Consider the following 23032-nt stretch of genomic DNA (forward strand, 5'->3'; position numbering starts at 1 on the left):
AATTTAATGGCCAAAAACCTCAAGGGTCTACATAAAGGTCTTAAATAGTGTCCCAACCAAAAATACCAAACAAATACAGCTACCACTTTTTAATTGCAATGTTACATTACAAGCATGAGACCTCGTAGTCTTTAGCAGATACACTTAGTCCCAATATTTTTCACTGTGAAGAATTAAAATATCCTTTTATTTATGAGTGCCTGAAGAAGAAAAGATACTCTGTGATACCACAAAGGTTTGTGATACAGCAGCCCTTGAAATAAAAATTAACATCTTTCTTTATCTGAGTTTATCAGCTTCTTACCAAACTGCATTCTGCTAAAGCATCAGTCATTTTAATTGTACTTTAGGGCAGCTATTTGTAGGCAGGTAAGGAAATAATACATTCTACTGTGTAACAGTGTAAGCATTTTTCCAGGAAGGCAGTTTGTCTGAACAAAAGTCCCAGTTAACTTCTGGTTACCTGGAACACGTAGTGCTGTGCTATTCTGGTTGTTTATAGAAGGTTTCCCCATTTTTTCACGTGTAACAATGGATTCCTAGCGAGTTTAAAAAAAGAAACTATATACTCTACTGGGATTTGGTCCAGGGATTTCTCTTTTTGGAATGCTTAGGATATTGTAAAACATCCTAAACTATGAAGACAAAATGCTACTTGCACAAGGAAAGACCATCTCAGTTTTTAGAACTTATTCTAGAAATACTGCAATTTCTGAGAGATTTGATGCTGACAGTTTATTTCAGTTTGTGTAGCACCCTCTGCAATCTAAGAAGGTGTAGCTTCATGGAGAAATACAGATTGTCATAGAGATTAAATAATGTTTATTTCTTTTATTCATCTGCATTTTCATTAGTTTCTTGAAAATAACTTAGTGATAAACCTGTATTATTTACTATGGTATTTGCAATATCTTTTTACAGTGGGTTTTCTGTCCCATCTAGGAAACAGATGAAGAAGCAAAAAAAATTTATACTACTTTTAAATAAGGTTTCCACAGTTCTATTTTAGAATTAACAAACTGCTAGTAAAATGGATCCAGAATGTGTGACTTAAACAGATTCATGGTTTGTAAATGCAATCTTGGAGTATTCCTGGATCAAACTTTCGCTATAGAAATCTACAGTTAAATTTCGGAGACCTAGTCTTCCAAATGACACAGTGAGAAAAGACACTAGATCACTTTCTCACATGGTCCTTACTTCTTGATATACCAAGAGGTGCAGTGCTGGCTCTGCTGAAGTCAGGATGAGTCATGTTTTACACCAGGGATGGCCAACTAATTGATCAAGGGCCAGGTGGAGTCCATGGGGCATTTTTATGTGGATTTTGGGAGAACTATCAGGTTGACAAAACGGGTTTAAAATGTCCTTGAATAAAGGGAATAAAGTGTCCCTTAAATGAGCAGAGCATCCCACCCTTCTCCAAATTCTGATGAAATGCCTGAAAGGTACATGTGCTGCCAAGGGAGGTGCTGTAGGAGCAAAGCACCCCCCATCCTGTGTATTTGTTTCAGGGGTTTTCTTCAGACAGACACTGGTTTGGGTTCTTTGTACCCAATTTCCATTAGAACTGCTGGAGTACATCTTACTGGTAGGTTTCACCTGAAAGTAAATCCATCTGCATGAAGAAAAGTGTGGTAAGTGGAGGTGATCAGGACACTTGCTCCAAAAGCAAGCACCTGACCTAAAATAAAACACTGGCACAGGCCCAGCCTTAGAAGCAAGCAGCATTAGGGTAACCTGTGCAGATCAGACTGAGCTCATTTTTGGTGCACAGAATGTAAGGATCAAGAGCAGGTGAGTTTTGGTTTTGCCTTGGCCCAGGCAGCAGTGCAGAGCTTCCTAACTCCCACACTGTGCTTGTCTTTCAGGTACAGGGACTACCGAGACCCTCCGCACTCGCCAGTGCCCTACGGTTACACGCTGCAGTTCTGGCACGTCTTAGCAGCACGCCTGGCCTTCATTATTGTGTTTGAGGTCAGTGACCATTCAGGTGGCAGAACAAAACCAAAAAGAAAACAAATTTCCCCCTGAAACTTTGCATTGGGCTGATGGCAGCTGTTGAGGTGGTTTTTGTCTTAGTTTCTTCTACTTACATTCTGCTTTGTATTCTTGGCTTTCTTTTCTGAACAGTCACAGGAATGTAGGTTCTTACAGAAAAGGGAATATAATACTGAAAATTGTAGCAGTGATTTGCAAAGAGGGGGAAATAAATGAAGGTTTTATTTACTTTTTTGGTAACTTGTCTAGGTTGGGAAGCCATATGCTGACTGTTGTGTGAGGATAGGGGTAAAGGAACATGAGAAGAAAATATTAAATCTGAACAACTGACAAACAATGATAATTGAAGTTATAGAATTTATACAACTAGCTCTTTTTCTTTTTCTTTTTCTTTTTCTTTTTCTTTTTCTTTTTCTTTTTCTTTTTCTTTTTCTTTTTCTTTTTCTTTTTCTTTTTCTTTCTTTTTTTAATGACCTTCATTACTCCAGAATAGTTGGCATCACAAAGATGACGACAATGGAAAGGATTCAATACCTTTGTCTATGTTCATATTAGTCTTTACTGTTAGTATCTCAGGTGTCTTTAAGGCAAACCAAATGAGATAATATCAACTTCACATGACTGGTATTCACACACTTATTTCGAAAAAGAGAGCCAGAAGGGTAGAAAAATGGGACAAGATGATTTATCAAAAAAAAAAAAAAAATGCAGCTCTTAAGGCCTAATTTCAAGTGCCTGAATATCCCCACTAGAACCGTGGTGCCTTTTACACAGTGAAGAAGCCAAAGAAGGAACACATGATTTTAAAAAATTCTTTACTCAATCCTCTGCTCTGAAATCATTGCAATGGGGTATTCAACACAGATATGGAAACTGTAGTCACCATACTGGCATGTATGTAATGTTCATGAGCATCTACTGCTTTCTGACTCACAGAAGAGTGCAAATTCATTCTGAACTGAGCTTTCAGCACACCTCTTTGGATAACACGACAGAAGCATTTGTGTTAGAGCAAAGGTGGAGAAGAAGCATTTTCTAGATTATTATTTCTATTATTTGTGGCTCAGCAGAAGCCCAAGGACTTCAGCAAATTCCCCATGATTGCAATTTTCAGACCTTCCCAGGTGAAGGAATATGGCACTGCAGGCTGAGCTCTCTTCTTCCTTTACACTGGATAACTTATTAGCAGCTGGTTTCCAAGGAGGTCATTTCTTCCATCATCTGTTCCACACTCAGGGAAATATTAAGGGAAAGAAAGAGAGAAAGATTTGATAGAGGCCTGCTGGGCTTAATCCCTTCTAGTTTCATGAGAAGTCAGAATTGAAAGTCAGGGTATGCATGTCCAAAAAGGACAGCAAGAATGGTCTTGGCAGGTCAGCCTGAGAATTTTAAAGACTGAAGAGAGTCTGGCCTCTTGATACACACTTGACATAAAGGCAGCCCAGCGTAGGCACAAAGAGAAGTGAGGCAAGAAAAATGAGACCTGTTCAAGTCTCAGTGTCTAACCAAATTTGTGACCAGCTGAGGAATAACTTTTAGTGCTACTGGGCACATCTGAGTTGACTTTGCTTTTTCTCATCCAAAGTCATAGGCTGGCTCATATCTGCCTCCCTCAACATGAGCCACTCTGCTTATTGACACTGCAAACTATGACTATAACTTAACTATATCTATGAAATCAAAAAGGTAATTGCAGCAGAAATCACGACCTTTTTACTGGAAAATATTAAAGGCTGTATTGTGATTGCTGCATGCTTGCAATAAAGATTGCACAAAGAGATGGGGGATTCAAGGTAGGTTTTTTCATAAATTAAGTAACTGCCGAGGCTCAGGCCCTTTTTTGGCACTGTGAGTGTGGTTTGCTTTGAATAACTTAACCTCCTTTGAAAACAAACAAAAGTATTTCCTATCACTGCAAAAGGAATTCTTTGTCCAGGCTAAACAGACAGAAGAGGCTTTTTTTTCTCTTTTTAGGTTTGGCAAAAAAAAAAGGCAAACAATTAGGGTATTGTGTGTTTATTTATCATGAGGGAAGAATACATGGGAAAACATTTTACATTCTCTTTTCAGTCAGCTTTCAAAAGAAGGGTTCTGCTTGGAGAAGAAGAAATACCTTTATTTCTCCAACCTAGAATGTATGTCCTTTCTGAGATGGAGGATTTTTCTGTTTATCTGTTCCTCCTCTTAAGTGAAGTGAGTAAATCTTCAAGCAGCATTTTTGATCAAACAGAAAAGGACACTCATGCAGTCAAACTCAAGTTTTGCTGTGTCATGCTTAAAATAGGAGGGACAAAGGATCAGTCAACTTGTATTTGATTGTGGTGTTTGCTAAACAGGAATATGTCTTTGGATAAGAGACACAGTGTAAGAAAAAATGTTTAGGTTTTATTTTAATCCACCTGCTCATAATTTCTGCTGTGACCCACACTCCATTGACTGGCTGGAGTTTTTGTGGGAAAAAAAGTCATGCTTTTTTCTCTTAAAAATTAGTAATGTATTTAGTTTAAACATATAATCTCTCTGCATATCAGAAAGAGAGGGTTTTCAGAAGATATAAAAAGTACCAGTTTTCTTCCTGAGGTTTTAAATTTTTCTTTCCTTTTTTTGTGTTCACAGCACCTTGTCTTTTGCATAAAGCATCTGATCTCCTACTTAATTCCAGATCTTCCAAAAGATCTGAGAGATCGAATGAGGAGAGAAAAGTACCTGATTCAGGAAATGATGTATGAAGCTGAGCTAGAACGTCTGCAAAAAGAGAGGAAGGAAAGAAAAAAGAATGGAAAATCTTATCACAATGAATGGCCATGAGAGGATGAGGAAGAAACAGCTTAAAAGAAGATAAGAACTCTTGTTTATTAAAAAAAATCCTGGTTTTCTACAACAGGGAGTGCACTGAGAGGAATAGTAAGTAATGTTGTGTGCATTTAGCACATATGTGCCCCTCTTCAATAGGGTGGCTTTTGTCATAAGCCTTTTGAAATTAGAGGTGTTTCCAAGGCTTAGTCATCTCCAGAACTGATGTCAACATGAGCACATCAGACCAATACTAAGTCTCTACACTCTTGCCAGGAAGCTCCCAGGCCCTGACTAAAATTCGAGGCCCTGAACTTCAAAGCAGTTACACAACTTCCAGTGCTTTACAGAACTTGGTGATCTTACAGCTCATTCTCATGAAGTTGCTACTTCATCAGCAGTGACTGCGCCTTGGCAACGTGGCAGTGTTTGTCTGTGTGTGTGGCCACCACCTGCAGCACCTGTGCATGGCAGTGTTGCTCCCTTCCACAGCGGACCCAACCGCGTTAGTTTGCATTTGCCACCAGTTAAGGTCACCTAGGTGGATCATTTCCATTGCTCAACAACACTGAAGTATTATCTAGAAGGAGATGTATGATCATGAGTCTGATCAACTGGCCGAACAAAGCTGAAAAATGTAGGCATCAGAAGTGGAGGCAGACAGCCAAGCATCTAAATGTGGCCAGAGGTATCTAGCTGTAGGGTCATTTATTTGGAAACGACACTGTGAAAAGTTGGTAATACATGTTAAAGTTTTGAACAGTGCCTTTTCAGCTATAGGACTGTCCGGTGTCTGAAGGAATCAAATCAGGTTAGGGCATCGTGCCCAGAACTGCCCATGTATTTGCGTTGCCAGATCACATTGAGGCCTAGTCAGGAATTAGGGTGTACTTACACACGTAACACATGTCAGACACATCTCATAGACCTATCTGCCTAAGTAAAACAAACAAAAAAGGCAGATGAACAAGGTGAGCAGAATAAAACACAGTCATCTGGAATATCTACACTTGTAGCACTTTCTGTATTCATCATTCCATTACCTATGAAGGGGTGGAGGGAAAAAACAGATCAACAGACTGTGATATGAAACAGCTTGAAATCCTTGAAGCAGTGCAATTCTACACAGGCTGCAAATTAGACTTGGGCGAAATAAGCCACTGTTAATATTGTTTAGCAAATTCCTTAATATTGAGCAATTTAAAATTTCTGATTTAATCAAGAAATTCAAAATTTCCAGACTATTAACCCAAAAGAGTGGACTTGTAGCTTTGAAGACATCATAAGTGTTGGATGTAGCAATGAATCAAAATACTGAGTGTTGTGAAAGCTCTTCAATCAGTTGTTTCTAAAAGTTATTCTGGAAGCAATTTGATTGAAGGAGTAGAAATTGCCCTTCTGGAGAGACCACATAATGCAAGATCCTACAGATGGATACCTCAAGCTCCACATACAACAGGACCATTTGCACCAAGACAAATATCACCAAATTAGATCTATTAACTTTTTTCCACTGCAAAGAAGAACTGTGCTATTTGCATGAGGGGGGAGGTTTGATGAAAGGCAACATGACTTGAGGAAGGAGAGGGATGAAGAAGATGTGAGCATCCTCCTCTCTGTAGCCACTGCCTGCCTACACAAAAAAAGCAAGGAACCTCATCCAGTAGCAACCCACCATCCTACCTGAAGAGGATAAATGACATAGCAGCTCCCTTTTATCAGCTGCTCCTGGCCCAAGCCTGAAAGTCCCATGAAACAGCATGAACACTGAAGGAATTTCAGGATTTGTCTGTTCTGTGTTGGCTTGGTGCCAGACTGAGTGGGGAGCACAAGTAGTGGTTTTGGGGTAAATTCCTGACTAATGGGGAAGTGAATTCGTTCATCTTTGCTTCTGCTCACAGCAGCTGTGGACACAGCCCACAGGACAGTGGGGAAATAGGAATATTTCTGTCTCTGTAAATAGGGGGTGGGGATCAAGTAGTGTTGATCTCCAAGACTCACATGCCAGATGGGTTAGTATTTATCATCCACCACCTAGATGCAGCTTGGGAATTCTGGGGCAGGATCACTGTGCAAAACCATATTCAGACCAAATTCTCGTTAATAATTGGATTATTTTGGATACCCTCTGTTTAATGTCTAAACCAACAGATGACCAGAGCTTAGAAACTGTTTACTAAGTAGTAAAGTGAGACATGAGCCATGCATAAAATCAGTGTCACCCCTAGGAGCAAAATGGACCTTTGCAAATTCCTGCAGTAAGGTGCAGCTTTGTCAATTTAGATCTCAGTAACTTCAATAACTGAACTGAAACAAAGTAGAATATAAACTGACTTCCACTCCAGAGAAACCACTGCAATAAAATGTGCCAAAACAAATAATGTGCAGCAGGAATGCAATAGATAATAATTGCTTTTGAGAGTAGTTTTCAAGATAGCTGCATTAGGATGAATTTTTTTGACAACACATTGCTAGAAGATGCATCCCACTCTGCTCTAAATGAGACCATAGGTTGGCTGCTTGCCAAGCTTGTGCTGACTATGATGCTGCTGCAAGGGGCTCTGACCTCCCTGGCAGACCCTGAGTACATCTCTGTCACTTCAGTTTGACCAGCCAACCCATCGAGGTTTCTCTGCTGCTGATCTGATGAACAGATTTCCCTGGAGTCCTTCAGAGCTACATAGCAGAACACTCAGGAAAGACACCCCTTTTTTATTTACTATAAAAATAAAATACAAATAATAGTATAATAATAAATGGAATTTTACTAGTCTCTTGAGAACTAATTTATGTCATTCTCTTCCTGATCTGATGATGGGTTTTGTTTAAATCTCCATGTGACAGTCCTGTATGTTGTTTACTTATTCCAGCTCCACAAGAGCACTATCTTCAAGAGAATGAGAAAAAAAAATGCAACCTCAGTGCATGGCACAAACATTTTACATACCAAGCAGGACAGCACACATCAGTGGATTTACTGTGGTATCATCTTGCAATCAGCGTAGGATTGTTCTCCATAGGCCATTCTTGACAGCAGCATGTACTTCATGAGCAGTTACATGTCAGTTTTTAAAAACAAGGAAAAAATGTATACTGGGACTGTTTTTCAGCCCGTTTGCTAAGTTTTTTGCATTCTGCCCCATGCTGGTTTTACAGATCTTAGAATTAAAATGTAAATGAACAACCTGAATACTCTGACAACAGAAAAATCTAGGAATAGAATATCATCTTCATTCAAGCCACCAAATACTACACAGAAACCGTGTTTACAAATCAGTTCTTTTTTATTTTAAATCTTTCTGAGGGGAGTTACATTATTGACCATATATATATTATATATATATATATATATATATAAAGTATATAGAGAGATTGTTTATTTGTAAATAGAAAAATTCTATGGAGAAGAATGTCAAGTTTTCACACTTTAAAAAAAATCATCAACATAAAGCCATGTTTAATGCTTGTATAATGTGATGTAATAAACTTTAAAAATAAATTATGCATATGAAATATTTACTGCTTGTCATTCATGAGTTTCTTTCTTTCATAAGTTTACCTTATTTGTTCAGCAAGCAAACTGACCAGTCAGATAGAAGTAAAATTTAAATGCAGACCAAAAAGAGACAAAATCTGTCACTATTTTCTCTCTGTGATTCTTTTGTGTATTCGCATAGTCAAATATTGTTACTGTTGAGGTTTTATGGTTGGGGTTTTTTAAAGTTTTTACTTAAACAGGTTCCTAATTGTTTTGTCTTGTGACCCTGCCAGATGCTGCATGTAATTTGGATACTGTGGAGTGCTCCCACTCCTGTGAAATGAGTCAGTTTTGAGCATCCCACATTTCTTTATCAGGTGATCTTTTAGCTGGGAGAGATGAAGGATCAGGGTGCAGGAGTATGGTGGAGACTCCATGAATTATCTTGCTTTTACAGAGACAAGGAAGGCCCTGGCTTAGAGTTCAGCTAGCAGAGGACAGTATATTTTCCCAGAGAAAATATTATTGAAAATCAATTAATTAATTGTTTTAATTAATGATGCCAATTAAGAAGAATATAGGAAAAAATAAAGCCAAAAGAGTCACTTTATAGCTCTGCAGCAGTCATGGGAGGTTAGATAGCAAGAAATGGGGTAACTGCTTAGGTCACCTGCAAAGCGTAAGGGTGTTTGTCCCTAAACTGCTTACAGCAAGATATACTTCCCAGTGAAAACTCATCTTGATGTTATGATTGTGGACCAAGACATATCACCTGGCCCAAATTTCCACTTCATACCAAAATTCAAGTTAAATGACTGCTCAGTGCTTAAATAGTGACTTCAGCAATAAAGGGGAGGTAGGATGGTAATTTACCCATTTCCTCCGTTTTAAACAACTAAGTGAATTCAAAGCATGGAGACGAAAACTACATTTTTAAAGTCTGATAGCCAGGAAGGTTAGTCTTCATGAACAAAACAGGCAGAAGTTACAAATGATCTAAGGGAGCATCAGCTACAGCACAGTAATTTCAGCACAGAGTGATGCAGAAAGGACATGCTGATGCTGTTTCACACAGCAGTGACCAGTCACCCTCTGGAGAAGCACATTCAGGTGGGAATTCAGCATTTGAATTGGAAGGGCTGTAGCCATACTGGCAGGCACACAGATCAAGCGCTTGCTGCAGGCTTCTTTTCTCTGTTCCAGCTTACTCACAAGCACAGGTACACAGAGGCACACCAAGCCCACTCCAGCACTTTGCAGCAGCATGAGGTTAGCGGTACTTACCCTCTTTCAGATCTGTGGGCTGAGAGTACCAGGTAAATATAAATTGTTATATTCCAAGGCTGAAGAAGTATTCCATAGCACAGAATGCAGTATCTGTTTCTGGGTCATGAAGACAAGGCACAAGCGTGAATGAGCTGCACTTATCTTCTGAGACTTGAGAAGCATAGCCAGCTGATTCAGTCAATGGGCTAATTGTCTCAGAGTAACTTGGATAGTCCCAAAATATCTCTGTTTTGGGACTGTCCTGAATCCTAGAAGACTTTATTCAGGATGCTATTGTTTGTCTCAGATCTCAGATTAAGGGGCACAACATAACTCATGGGATCTAACCCACTTGATCACAGACCTTCCACACAGTGGCTTTAGGCACTGACCTGAACCAGAGCTACAGCAGAGGAGTGAGAAAAGGGGCTGACTCTAAACTCTGCACTGGATAATGCAAAAAAATGCTTCAGGAGGCATGGGGGAAATCTGCCTCCATCGCCACATAGTTTTGCGCTGGGTTAGCCAATGGAGTCATGGCCTTGGTGGCACCCATAGAGAGTCTGTCTGGCCTTTTCTTCTGGTCTGTTCCTTGGAGCCCATTTTTTCACCTTTGTTTTCTGGTCCTAACAGTTCATCTTATGCAGTAGATCATCAAGTGCCCTCTGTCACAAGGGCACAGGAAAAAATTGATTTAGATGCTACAGGGCCCCAGTCAAGGTAACTAAGCTAGCACTGTGTCATTTTCCAAGTTACAGCGGCTCAGTACTTGGCACAAATGCAGTATTATTTTTAGAAAGCGTTTAAGGCATGCAGTCAGTTTTTCACTTGATTCCCAAGCATGACTGCCTTCCAAGCATCACAGCTCAGCTTTCCTGCAATGGCTTTAATTTTCCAACTTAATTTTGCTGTTGTAGAAGAACTTTAAACACTCCTGTATAGCCACAGTAAAAGTCTGATTCACAGAAACAACACAGTGGGTCAGTCTGTTCCCCACTGTACCCAAAAGCAAGCCAAAACACATGCACTTGCCTGATCTGAACCAACCATGAACATGAATCCCCAGAGTGAAAACAAGGACTGCAAGAACACAAAGGACTAAGAAAGTTTTAGCTCATAGCTCTGGAGAGAACTGCTGTGGCAAATGCAGACGCAGCCTTCACTCTTGTCCAGTACAACCAAAAGGGAATCTTCTCTATTAACATCTCTGCTGCACTGTGCCCAGCCCAGTGCAAGAACAATCCTAGGCCAGCAAGCTGGGCATGCAGCAGAAGGCTGCTGTGGTTCTGGTCAATGCCACTGAATAAAAAGTGTAAATAGATTATTTCCTTCCCGAGGACCAGATCTGCAAGGGCAAGACAGAGGAGAACAGGGAGATAGGGCATGAAGGGAAAGACAGTACTGATTCTTGCCTCTACCACCACCAAAGTCATTCTTGCAGCTCCGAGCAGTGAGCACAGAGGAGAAGGTGCAGGTAGCCAAGAAACAAGTGGGTTAAAAAAAGCATAGACGACAAAACCAGCAAAATAAATATGCTCTCAGAATCAGTTCTACAGAAGAACCAGATAGCACTAAATATACCTTCTATACACAAAAAAGACCACTGTTTCTTACAATCTGATAAGGTCCTACACCCTAATCTCTTCATACTTTCAATGCCTTACAAAAAAAAAGAAGAAGGAAAAAAACAAGCCAGAAAAACAGCCATCCCTGGGTGAATGGTATTCTTTCCAAATGAAAAATTCACTCTGAGGGTGAAATGAGATAAAAAGCAGATATTTTCCAGGAGGATCAAAAAATATCAGGCAAATATTTCACATAGAAACATTGCTTTAGGCTCTGTCCCCAAGAGCCAGAGAGAGTGTGGAAGTGCAAGAAAAACCTGATTCCTTTCTTGACTAATGTCAAGGTCATGCAAAGGCAATAGTGCCACAAAACTCAGCAGATGCCTGCCCATGACCCCAGCAGAGCTGGTAACTGACCCAGAACAGGAACATCAACAGTGCTTGACATGAACAAAACTGTCCTCATGGGCTGACATGGCCTCGTGTCATATGTGAAGACCATTGACTTTGTTCTTGTCACTTGCAACATCCATTTCAATGTGGCTAAAGGCAGGGTTGTCAGTTCCTTCGTCTGCCATGGTAAATGGTTTCCAGTTCAACACTTCCACTTTCTCTGGCTAAAAAGCAAAAGACAAAAGTCATGCTGTGAAACAGAAGAAACAGTCTTCCTCTCTTTGACCTCTCTTTGGCCAGCAGAGTCAGGCCTGATGTACAGGGTGCCTTGCAGGAAAACATGTTGGCTGCTGACAGAGCACAAATACTTACTCATTGCAGTAGATGGTATTTTTCTAGGGGTATGGAAAGTTTTGTATTGCATAAGGTACTAATTGTGTAAAATGTTCTTGTCCCACAAAACGTTCTTGTCCTGCAAATTGGTTTGGGTGTGCAAAGTTCTAATTGCTGTTTTCATGTCTACTGATATGTCACCATCAGGTCTTTGAGCTATTGACTCCCAACCCTTCATCCTTGCCCCATCTGTGACAGGAAGAGCAGATTAACATGCACCATTGCTTTGATGTTGCATTTCTCTTAAATAGAATGAGATACTGAGCAGAAACTTGCTTAGTTAGCCCTGATTTTTATCTCATCAACTTTCTGCAGTATTTGTGGTATCAACCACTTGTTATTCTGCTCTTAGCCATATAAGAGACAGATACTTGTTTCTGACTCCAGGCATAAAACAGTATGGCTGTGGACATTAGTTTCCATGTGGGTGGTGGATTGTTTTGTTCTTTTTCAAAAGACTTCAGGGATTAAATTCCCAGGTAGTAGAAACATATGTTGACCCATTAAAGACAGTGAATGACAGTAACTGGATAGCTTATCTCCAGTACTGACATTGGCAAATAGCATTACAATAGTATAGTAAAATATTCCTTTCTTTCACTGGTGTTCTTATCCAGAAGCTGAAATACATAGGATCATTTTAAAAGGAGTTGTAAGTATCGAGGAAAAACATTTTACAAGCTGGACCATCTTAAAGATATGATTACTGTCTGAACTACTGAACAAAGATGAGCTTGAATGTTCAGCTGATGATATTGATTGAAAAGTGATCTGTAGTTTATTTAAAAAAATAATTTCCCCATATTCTCCCTTCCAATGGATGTTTTTACCCAATAATATTCCCCCTTTTCTTTTTTCGTAGGATGAGAGCTAGGAAACAGATACACTGACTATAAATGTTTTCTCCCAAACAGTAGCCGAAGTTACAAAAAAATTCTGGCCTTAGAGAACACATGTTCACAAAAAAGGAAGCTTTGCTGAGTCCAAGGCGTGCCTTGGGGCAGCTTCCCAGAGGCCAGTTAGAGAGTATTTTAGCAGAAACATAGAGAAAACTGTCCCTTTCCTCAGTTTCTTCTCTGTTATTGACTGAAGCTAAGCTGTGGCAAAACTGCTTCTTTGCCTGTGGCAGCTGTCTTACTCCCACCTGCCTTGTGCTCTCCTACTGCCTTAAAGCAGATAGTCCTATCAGGCAGCATCAGGTGCTATTCATCCCGATTGGAAAAATGTAAGCCAGGATATTTGTTTGCCTTTGTCCTCAGGAGAAAAGACTGATTTAAATCAGAGATGCACAATTACACTTACTTGCTCAGTTTCAGACCATGAGAAGTTGGACAGGAAATCTTCCTTGGTCAGCAGGAATTTACGATCCGTGTTCTGCTTTAGTCCTCCTACAAAATAGACAAGCTTTATTCAGCCAGCTTTAACACATGCAAACCATGCATCAGACCCCAGCTATGGGCACCAGGCCAGGCAAGCAGGACAGAGTCATGCAGCAAAAGCCATCAAGCAATCACAGACCTTAGGGATCATTTCTTTACAAAAGTGTATACCCTACTTCTCTCAATCTATAAAATGATCCTCGAAGTCTACTTGAAATGCCTTAGCTATTTCCCAGCTTCTTAGATTCTCCTTGGATTTCCTATTTTGGAAAAGAAAACTGAATCTGGCAATCACCAGAAAAGAAAAAATGGCATCTGCAGCTACTGTGCCAGTCCAGGAGCTCTGGCACCAAGTGCTACCCTGAACCCTGAGCTCCAGTTCTCAGCTCCCTATCAGCAAGACTCCTGTCTCCAAACTCACCAGCAAATTTTATAATTAATTATTTAAGGACATCCCCAAGATGGGGGGATGAGGGTTAATGGAATGTCTGGGCACTTTTAAAGGAATGGAAGATTAACTATTCTTGGGTGGGAAACAAAAGAGATGTAGGTGCTGGGAATTATCTCTGCTTGCTACCTGAGGCTTAAATGGAATCTTGTTCCATGAGAAGCAGGATGATATTGTGAGTGAGTTAATTCTTTTGTGCTTCAGTTCTTGGGCTGAGTATTTCTCATCTGGATTTAGTAAGTTGTCTGGTTTTCATGTTCCATAGCCAATAGGTAACCTGATCCCTACCAGGGAAAAAGCAAAATTTGGGTTCAAGTACCACTGTAGCAATGGGAAGAGCATGTGCTTGAAAGGAAGTGTGGAGCAAATCTTCTAGAAACTGAGAAGAAAAAGAAAATTAGATAAATGTAGCTTGTGCTTATTAGTTGCAAGGCAGAGAGAAGATAATGGAAGTGAGTTTGTCTACTGAGTTTGGAGTTTCATAGTCCTAGAGCCATTATGGATCAGTGTAAAAATTTGAAATCTAACAGCCTCAAAGGTGAAGGCTGTTATATGAATCTGGCTGGGGATACCAGAAAAAGCTGTGAGGACAGCTGCTTTTTTGCTGTTTTTGCCATGCATGAGGTGAATGAGAAGTGTAGCTTGCACCTGACCTGGATGCAAAAGTAGTGAGACCATGGGCTGGAACTGAACTCCCCATTCTTTCCCATGGCAAACTGCTTTTTCTCTTTGCACAAAAGTACTGGGAAACTGAGAAAAAAGCTAAAATAGCCATGCAGAGGATCTGCAGCTCTTAGGCATGTTCTGGAGGAATGTGGTGAAAAGCATGCACTCTATGGATGCAGACAACAGCCCTTGAGTGCGCTGAACTCACTCAAAGTAAAACTGCTTTTTTCCTGTAGAAGCATGGGTGTATTTCCTTGCTCGGAGTTGTTGCCATGTTCAGGGACAAATCTTAAACCTCCAGCCCCTGCAGGCATCTAATAAAACAGGAAAGACAGGTGTCTTTTTCCCCCTTCTTTTTATGTGCCTTAGGTTTAAAAATATGCTGAAACTTCTTTCTCCTTAGAGATTTGTAGTAACTTTTGCTGTGAGCAAAGACCAGTAGTGGGACGCAGAAGCACGGAGAGCAGGAATTTTGATTTAGGATCAAATTTGATTTAGGATCAAACATCTCTACACAGTGTTTGCAATAGGTTACTGGCACTTCCTGTGGCTCTCAGGACATCTTAGTTTGAAAGAGATCTGAGACACATTCAATCACAGCTCTGAAACTAGTACCTGTTAGGAGGCTGATAATTATTCCCACAACTACTGTGACAAGTGTCCCAAGCGTGCTGAAGTAGAGATAAGACAAGGAATACCAGTTATCTGCCAGGGCAGGCCTGAAATAAAGCAGAAAAAGTGTTAATCTCTCATTTTCTGTTCCAAACAACGTCAAAGTGTTTGTTTCCCCACAGAGTATAAATACAGAGATACTATCGAACCAAGCAACCTGGTAATCTTGAGCTACCTCTATACAATCATATGTGCACTGAAAATTTGTTCCAAAATTTGCAGAACAAGTTCCTTTGTATGAGACAAGGCTAGCCAGGAGAGTGAGGCAATGCATGAGACAGAGCAGGTAAAACAGGACAGTCCTGTCTCTGCTGTGAATCTAGTGCAGAACTGAACACTCTCGTTATCCGGATGATGGGATTAGTTTCTTTAGCAAGGGTGATGTTATTTAAAGGAAGGGGCACAAAAAAACCCAACAAGCTAATCAACCCCACACAGCTTTAAACAGCCAGAAACAGCAGAGCAACTGTCTTTACACCATTCTGCTGTCCCTGACTATGTGCTCTGTTGCAACAGGTGCTTCCCAGCAGCCAGGAGCAATGCTGGAGGGCTCATGTGAGAGGTGTGGTACATGAAACCGGATGTCGGGCACCCAGTGTGGCAGCGTATCTCTTGATTGTACAATGCTCTAAGGTGGAAGGATTTGGAAACCCTAGAAATGTGCGTTTTCAGCTTCTTTCTGTTCCTGCTGTTCTCTATATTGCAATTGATGTTAAACTTAACTGTGATCATCTAGAGTAAGGCACTTGGCAGTTGCAAAGCAGAGGAAATCCTGTATATTGTGCCCATTCTGAATGTACTGATTAGAACTATTCTGCACAGACAAGTTGCTGTAGGTAGAGTTGCTAACTGGCATTTTGCCCTTTAACTGCCAATTACTCTAATTCATGTGACAGATTGTGGAAGCTAATCCAATAACTATAAATGATATCTTTGTTTAAAACTGTGGCCCACAGTAAGGCATATCCTAGCCTTTGAACTCAAATATTGAACTCAAGCTTTTCAGATCAATAGAAATATTTACTTTGACTTCTGTTGTGGGATAACTTGGACAAACTACTTCAGTCTGAGAGGGAAAAAAATATCAGAGAAAACTGCTGCATCTCAAACAGTGTGGTAGATAAACCAGAGAAGGATCAATACAGTAACCCAAATACTGTGCAGATGTTTGTATTTCTTTTAAAAAATGCATGCTTTGTTATTGCACTTGATGAATTCATATACCTTTCTGCACCTGGTGTGCTGAAAACCGTTGTTAATGGAATTTCTGTTGATGTTAAATTTGCTGAGGATATATTACAGCCCACAATCGAGAGAGGGAGTGGCTTGGTTCTCTCTGGAAGTGGAGGATAAATCTGAGATCCAATTCCAACCCAAAGTGAAATAATGAAGCCACTGACAAGACCCACAAATGCCCCCTGCAAAACAAAAAATGAAGCTTGCATTTAGATGAAAAACAAAAGATATTTGAAAGAAACAACAATTAGATGAATAAGAAATAGTCAAGATAATCTAAACAGTAGTCTCCATAGCAGAAATGAAATATAAAGTTGGGAAGTGCTGGGGAGTTTACTTCATTCCCTTTTGGGGAAATACAGTGTTTTCTCACACCTCCTGAGCACACCTCTTTTTATTTGGCCACTAGGTCTTTGCAAAGGATAACTTTGGTCTTCATGTCATATGGGGAAATCCTGCTTTATTTGAGGCCCTCCTTGAACAAATACAGAAGCAATTTTTCAATTTTCTCACGTGACCTCTTTTAGCAAAAAAGTCTCTCCTACATCAGAGGTAGATGGGGTTGTGGCTGAGAGCTAGTAATTTTTTTATTATTTACTTTAGTATATATATATACAATTTTCAACTGCAAAGAGGTAAAGAACAGTGATTAGTAAATCTGTAAATAGTAATAGTCAAATATTATACTAATATTAATATATTAGTATATTACTATATCATTATAGTAATATTACTATAATAAATTAGTAAACTTGTAAATAGTAACAGTACAATTATTAATACTAAATAGCAATCCTGCCAGACTAAACCATGGACCATATCAACAAAGTTTCTCAAATCCTTTTTTTGATGGAAAAGGTTTTTCATCTGGAAATTATAATTTTACAATATGGAAGCACTCTGAGAATACCCCAATTTGGTCTGCAAGTGCCTAAACCCTATTTTCCTGGCCTGACCCCCTTTTGCTCAGACAGACCAGCATCCTCTGAGCCTACTGGTTGTTCAGCTATATCTCGAGATGCATTGTTCCTGCTTCTAAAAGTGGTTTTAAGAAAACCTCATGAAAGCTTTTTTTTTTTTAATTCAGATTATTTTCCCCCATACAAATGTGTAATTAATGGGATGGAAATTCAAGTTCCTGTACAGCTCTGTTTGTCTTTTCCTTAGGATAAGGAAGAAAGGGAGCAGGGGGAAATGTCCTCACAGAACGTACCAAAGACATCTCCCTTGCTGCCCAACATCAAATTGGGAGAGGGCAAAGGAGAAGCCCAAAATTATCAATAATTTTTGGATGAACAGGTCTTTAAATTTCTACTTACAATTCCATTGGCAAAGGAGCAGAGGATTCCTAAGGTAAACAGTCCTAAAAGGGGGCCACCAACCATACCAAAAATGCTGAGCGCTGCCTGAGGAAGGAAGGAAGAAAGAAAGTCTGCTATCAGGTGCTGTGCAAGGAATGTAAAGCTTCCAAAGTGACAAGAAGAGAAGATGTTCAGAAAGAAATTATGAGACTTTAAATTAAAGTGTGTGTGTACTCAGTTGCCAGGATTTGATATGTGGATGCTTAAAACACAGGCTGAGCCATGGGTGCTTAAAAACACAAGTCATGGGTGTTGTGAAGAAAGAATAAAAACTAATCTCATGATGGTGTTCATCAATTATTTTCTTACATAATTTATTCTGGGTCATTCAACATTGGAATGAAAAAGCTGTCTGGCACGTACCTGCAACAAGGCTCCCAGAAGAGATGCCACTGCAGCCATAGCAATGCAGACTCCACCATAAAACAGGCCTGTGTGTGAAAGGCAGAACAATGTATAAAACTGCCAAAGTTTGAAAATTACTAATGGAAAAGTTTCTGTCTAACCCAGCATGGCTCCAACATCTCCCAAATAAAAGTGTTAACCTCTGAAGTTTTTCTAAGAGAGCCTGAATTGGCCAAAAGGTCAGGTTTCTTTCTACATTAAGAAGAGATCATGCAAACTTGACAAAATCTTCTTTCTGTGAATTTCTAAAGATTAGTTAATAAATATCAGCCATATAAATTAGTCATAGTGGCAATAACCCACTTATTGTTTACATTTCTCAGCTAATCTCCTGTGTCATTGTCCTTATTTTGAGGGAATGATTTTCACTTCTCAGCCTGAAGTCTAGGAAGCAAAAGAGTAAATGCTGGCAGATCCCTGGGAGCTGGCACAGTGACAGAGAACATCCCAGGCCACCAGGACACAGTGTCTCTTTCCAGGAGCTGTAACACTGCCTTACTTGTTTTCCCACCTCTGCCCCTGAGGAGTTTCACTGCTCTAGCAAGAGGTTAATCTCACTATTCATTGTGATGTGTCAGGCAGCTCATGATACCACAAACAACAATTTTGGCATAAGCATTGTTTGCAATGTTTAAAAAACTTCTCTCAGGTGACAATATTTAATCCTTGTTACCCTCCCGCCAGTCTGCCGTGCTCCCTGGTATGGGCTTCAACATGACACCAGGTTGGGAGAGAGGTGTTTTCATTCTTACTGCAAACATTTTATTGGGCTACACCTGCAGCTGGTCACAGACAGTACAAGTAGCAGAGGTGACAATTGCACTTCACAGATTGAAACCATTTGCTCACTCTAGTTCTGATTCTCTTTGAGTTACGTTAAGCAGAGGAGCGAAACAGAGTGACAGTCTTGGGAGTATATCAGAGAAGATGTGAAATTTCTTGTTCTCTGGAATATTTTTGGGACAGAAGGCTACTGCTTGCATATCAATTAAAAAAATTGTCAAAAAACAGCTTCCTTTGCTTCTCTTTTTCAACAGATGAAAGAAAAATCGCAGGTGTTTAAGTCACAGATATTTGGTTTTGTAGAATTGTGAATCAATACTGAACACAGATGCAGTGCATCTTTCCTTATTAAAGACCAAACAAGATGGTTTTCTTTTTTCCTAAAACTCAATTGTTCCCCATTTGTGTAAAACCTACACAGCTGATCTTGTCTCCCCCAAATGTTGCACCAACATAGTCCCACTGGTGTGAGTTACTTACTCCTGACATACACCACCATAAGCAAGGTCTGAATCAAACTTTAGTTTGTAAAGCAAAAGCAAAAAAGATGTTTTCCAGACATACTCATCCCCATGGAAATCCATGACAGCTTCTTTTCAGAGAGAGATTTGAAGTGGGGCTTAATGAGGTCTTCAACAGTCACAGCAGCCAGAGCATTGATGCTGGAGGACACCGTACTACAGAAGGCAAGATTTATGCAATTTTTTTAAATCTTAAAAACTGAAATCATAGATAAGAGGTAGGTTACTGGCACAGAGAAGCTGCCACTGTCTAGAACAGTGCCAAAAACTAATGTAACTGCTGCATAGGTTTAAATAACTTATTATTCCAGAGAATGGAGCTAACAGCTTAGAATAATTGTTTAAAGTAATTATCCTTGGGGAAGTCGAGGCACATACCAATGAAAAGTTGGGCTGGACCTGGAGAACTGAATAGAAATATCTGTTACTTATAGCTAGACTGTAAACTCTACTGGTATACTGGTATATACTGGTATATGATACCTTCACAAATTATCTACAGTATATATCTGGGTAGGTAAAATTCCCATATCACTGTTTACTTTTAATGCACTCTCAGATGAAAATTCAGATAATCTAATTATGTTCACCTAAAAATTAGGCATTGAGTCCAGATCAAACTACTGTAGGTTCCCTGTGGGATCAGAGAAACCAGCACGCCTAGGGCACAAACCAGGTGATCCTTTGTCTGTGTGTACCTTGCTCCTGCAAGCCACCAGCTTTTCTTCAGCATGTGAAAAATATATTTTGGCTCTTCCCTCTATTTATGTAACTACAAATATTCAGAATAATAAAAACAAATTATTCTGGTGTCACATTTATAAGTTTCTTAATTTCTATCTGCTTGCTATTGTTCAGAGGCTTCACTGAGAGAGACAGTGTTTCTTAAAGATACTTCTTGGGAAAGTTGAACAAAACACTCCCCAGTATGGGATAGAAGGGTATCAGTCTCTCCTACAGATTATACAAATACATAGTGATTGTTGCCTTATGGGATTCAGTCAAGACAATTGGAAGCATGGGAACTCTGGAAAAGAAGTCTCTAAAGATCAGGGATAAGGAAAGGCAGATGGCTTAGAAGTTATGCAGGTTTGAAACTGGAAAATTAAAGACGAGCAATAAGAAATTTCCCCAACTGTAGGTATTTGGTGTAACCACCATAATACTCAAAAATTCCTATAGCAGAGGGCTTTAAAAGCACAGAGAAGGATTTGTTAATGTTTTACATGACATGTGGCTGTTTCCTCATGTTGTTAATAGGGAATTCCAAACAGCTTTGAGTCCTGTGACCCAAATATTGGAAACTATGGATTTTTAAGCTGCATCATCAAAGAGGTCATAGTGATTTTTTTTAAGACTAGAAATTAGCTAGACAAAGAAATAAGTACAAAAGTTTTAGTATAAATACAACTTTAGCTCCCACAAAAAAAAGGAGAAAAAAAAGGTAGTAGTTTCCAGATTATTAAATTACCTTAATGTCCCACTGTAGGCACTAGCCACAAAAAGTCCCGGCACTCCTGGGAAATCACGCATGATATCCAGCACTAAATATGGCATTAGCTGAAAAATTCAGATTAAGAAGTATTACCATCTTGCCCTAATTGTTCATCTTATCACTGTATTGCTTTTTACAGCCTTCTCTCTGGCATTCTGTCCAGCAGTTCTAATTTTTAATGTCTGTCTTGCTCTATTTATTGATTTTTTACAGAAAATGAATCCTAAAATGTCCACTGGAGCTACACAGAGTCTGTTGAGATGACCTAACTGGGGTGCCAGGGCCTTGTTTTCCAGTGACAATTGTAGAGAAAGCTAGGGCTGGGCAGCAGGTGGTCTGTACTGTACATCACTCCCTTGGAGGGGCTGGGTGCCACAGATGCTTTTTCTGCTGTTGACTCCACAAAAAGGGGTTCATATACAGTCCAATAAACTCAGACTGAGATCAATTTCCACATAGGAAACTGCGTGCCATTTTTTGACGTTCGCAAGATTTGAATGCTGGAAAGAGAGAGAAATTTTAAGATTTTCTTCCTGTGAACCTATTTTTTTTTTTTTTACAGATGAGTTGATATTTTTAGTATCTTGTTTCCAGCTTCCACCAAATAAATTTGACTGACAGGAAAAACTTAATTTCCCTCCAGTTTCCACCTTGGCTCTTATTTTATTCTACTCTTAAAGACCAAGTGGTCCTGCCTCAGGTGATCCATGGTCTGTGCTTTTCTCCTGCCTTTCCAGCTACTGTCTGTTGGAGCATTATCCAGAGCCTGTGATTATCTTAGGCTTAAACATACAAATAAAACTTATTTGATTTCCTCAGGCCCTGGCTCTGGCCAATCTATGGACTGCCAAGAACTCCTGTTCCTCAGGTAAACCTGCTGGTCAAGGTCTGTTTAGGGAGATGTCATCTGTGGTGAGGTGGTTTCTCTGCAGCAGTTGGATTGCCCATCTCTCCTTCTAAGGAGAGAAGGATTCACCATCACTAGCAAAGAGCTGCCTGCTGATAGCCTTCCTCTAGGTGTGTGCTTTGGGCACAAGTATGTTTTGAATCTGAAAAGGATTTTGCCTTCGTCAGCCCAGAGGAATTTGGGTTGGATGACACAAAGCACTCAGTGTCCTTTGTGAGTGACCCACAGTCACTCACAAGGACACTGCTGCTCTCTTCCCCTCACTTCTCTCCAAAGCACTTCCATGCAATGCTGGCACTCCTGAATCCATTTTGAGTGAAAAACCCACACATTTGCAGAGGTGGGTGGACTGAGCTCTCCACATTGCAGCTCTCCCTGCTCCCCACCTTACCAAGTGCTGAGGGACTTTCAGCTTCAGGAACTGTAGTCTCAGCCTGACACAGGATTCCATCACATCACTATTTCTAACCCACTGACTCTTGAACTGCCTTTGTCTGGTTATTATGGCTGCAGAGGAAGGATACCCTTCCCCCGAGATGTGAGGATGTACCTGGTCAAGAGCCGACACCTGGTTGGCCGTCCATGGGTCACAGTCTTTGTAGATGGAGTAGAGGGCCAGTCCACACAGTGTGGCACAGACCAGGATTGCCCAGAGTCCCACCAAGTTGATGTAGAGGGACCTGCACCAAGACACATGCAAACACCACGTTAGAGCTCAACATCCCACAAAAGACCCTGCCAGGGCCTAGCAAGGAAGCGCTCGTGCCTGCACTGAGGAGAGCCCCTGGTCAGTGGCTGCCTGCTGGCAAGGGAGTCACCATATGACACCCAGCATTTCACCTGGAGAGAGATCACATTTCTAAATGTACAAATGACACTTCAGGTTTTGGTGTCACAGTCTGAGCACTTGGCCCCTGACAATGGAGATGATGGGAGCGATAGAGCAATCCCACATTTCACCATGTGTACAAGTTGCACATTGCAAGCAGCAGGCCAGAGGATGCTCTTTCCCCCATGCCACACCCCTTGACAAACCCCAAGCAGATTTGTAAGGCGGGGTGCCCCAGATCCAAGTGTGGGGTACCTTATAGTCAGCACCAGCATTCCTTTGCCTCTGGAGCTGTAGTATTGTGCTTACACAATGCTGGAGTTGTCCTTGTAAAGCTACAAATCTCCTGTTTCCTCCTGACACAGTCTCTGTGGAAAGCAGCAATGAGAAACTGGAGCCTGGAACCTGGTCTGGAGCTGCCTCTGGCTACCTCTTCCAGAT

The 23032-nt window shown here is 40.4% G+C and overlaps 2 protein-coding genes across 15 annotated transcripts in view; one reads left to right on the forward strand and one right to left on the reverse strand.

The window, feature by feature from the left end:
• The window catches only part of ANO4 (anoctamin 4), a 175945-nt gene extending 167632 nt beyond the window's left edge, over positions 1-8313 (forward strand). For all 13 annotated transcript variants that reach the window (XM_064419859.1, XM_064419858.1, XM_064419860.1 and 10 more), the window contains 2 exons: positions 1872-1977; positions 4618-8313. In XM_064419859.1, the coding sequence (XP_064275929.1) occupies positions 1872-1977; positions 4618-4809 (298 nt within the window). In that variant the 3' untranslated portion in view covers positions 4810-8313. The remainder of the gene's footprint in view (positions 1-1871; positions 1978-4617) is intronic.
• The window catches only part of SLC5A8 (solute carrier family 5 member 8), a 28950-nt gene continuing 14202 nt past the window's right edge, over positions 8285-23032 (reverse strand). Inside the window, exons 7-15 of one of the 2 annotated variants that reach the window (XM_064419868.1) lie at positions 22313-22442; positions 20832-20920; positions 19404-19516; positions 18015-18082; positions 17610-17696; positions 16279-16472; positions 14998-15101; positions 13192-13277; positions 8285-11720 (exon numbers count right to left, since the gene is read on the reverse strand). In XM_064419868.1, the coding sequence (XP_064275938.1) occupies positions 11589-11720; positions 13192-13277; positions 14998-15101; positions 16279-16472; positions 17610-17696; positions 18015-18082; positions 19404-19516; positions 20832-20920; positions 22313-22442 (1003 nt within the window). In that variant the 3' untranslated portion in view covers positions 8285-11588. Of the gene's footprint in view, positions 11721-13191; positions 13278-14590; positions 14697-14997; positions 15102-16278; positions 16473-17609; positions 17697-18014; positions 18083-19403; positions 19517-20831; positions 20921-22312; positions 22443-23032 lie in introns of those variants that run through there. The other variant, XR_010362312.1, reaches the window with a different exon arrangement.

This window comes from Passer domesticus, chromosome 5, assembly GCF_036417665.1.
Source record: "Passer domesticus isolate bPasDom1 chromosome 5, bPasDom1.hap1, whole genome shotgun sequence".
NCBI lineage: Eukaryota > Metazoa > Chordata > Aves > Passeriformes > Passeridae > Passer > Passer domesticus.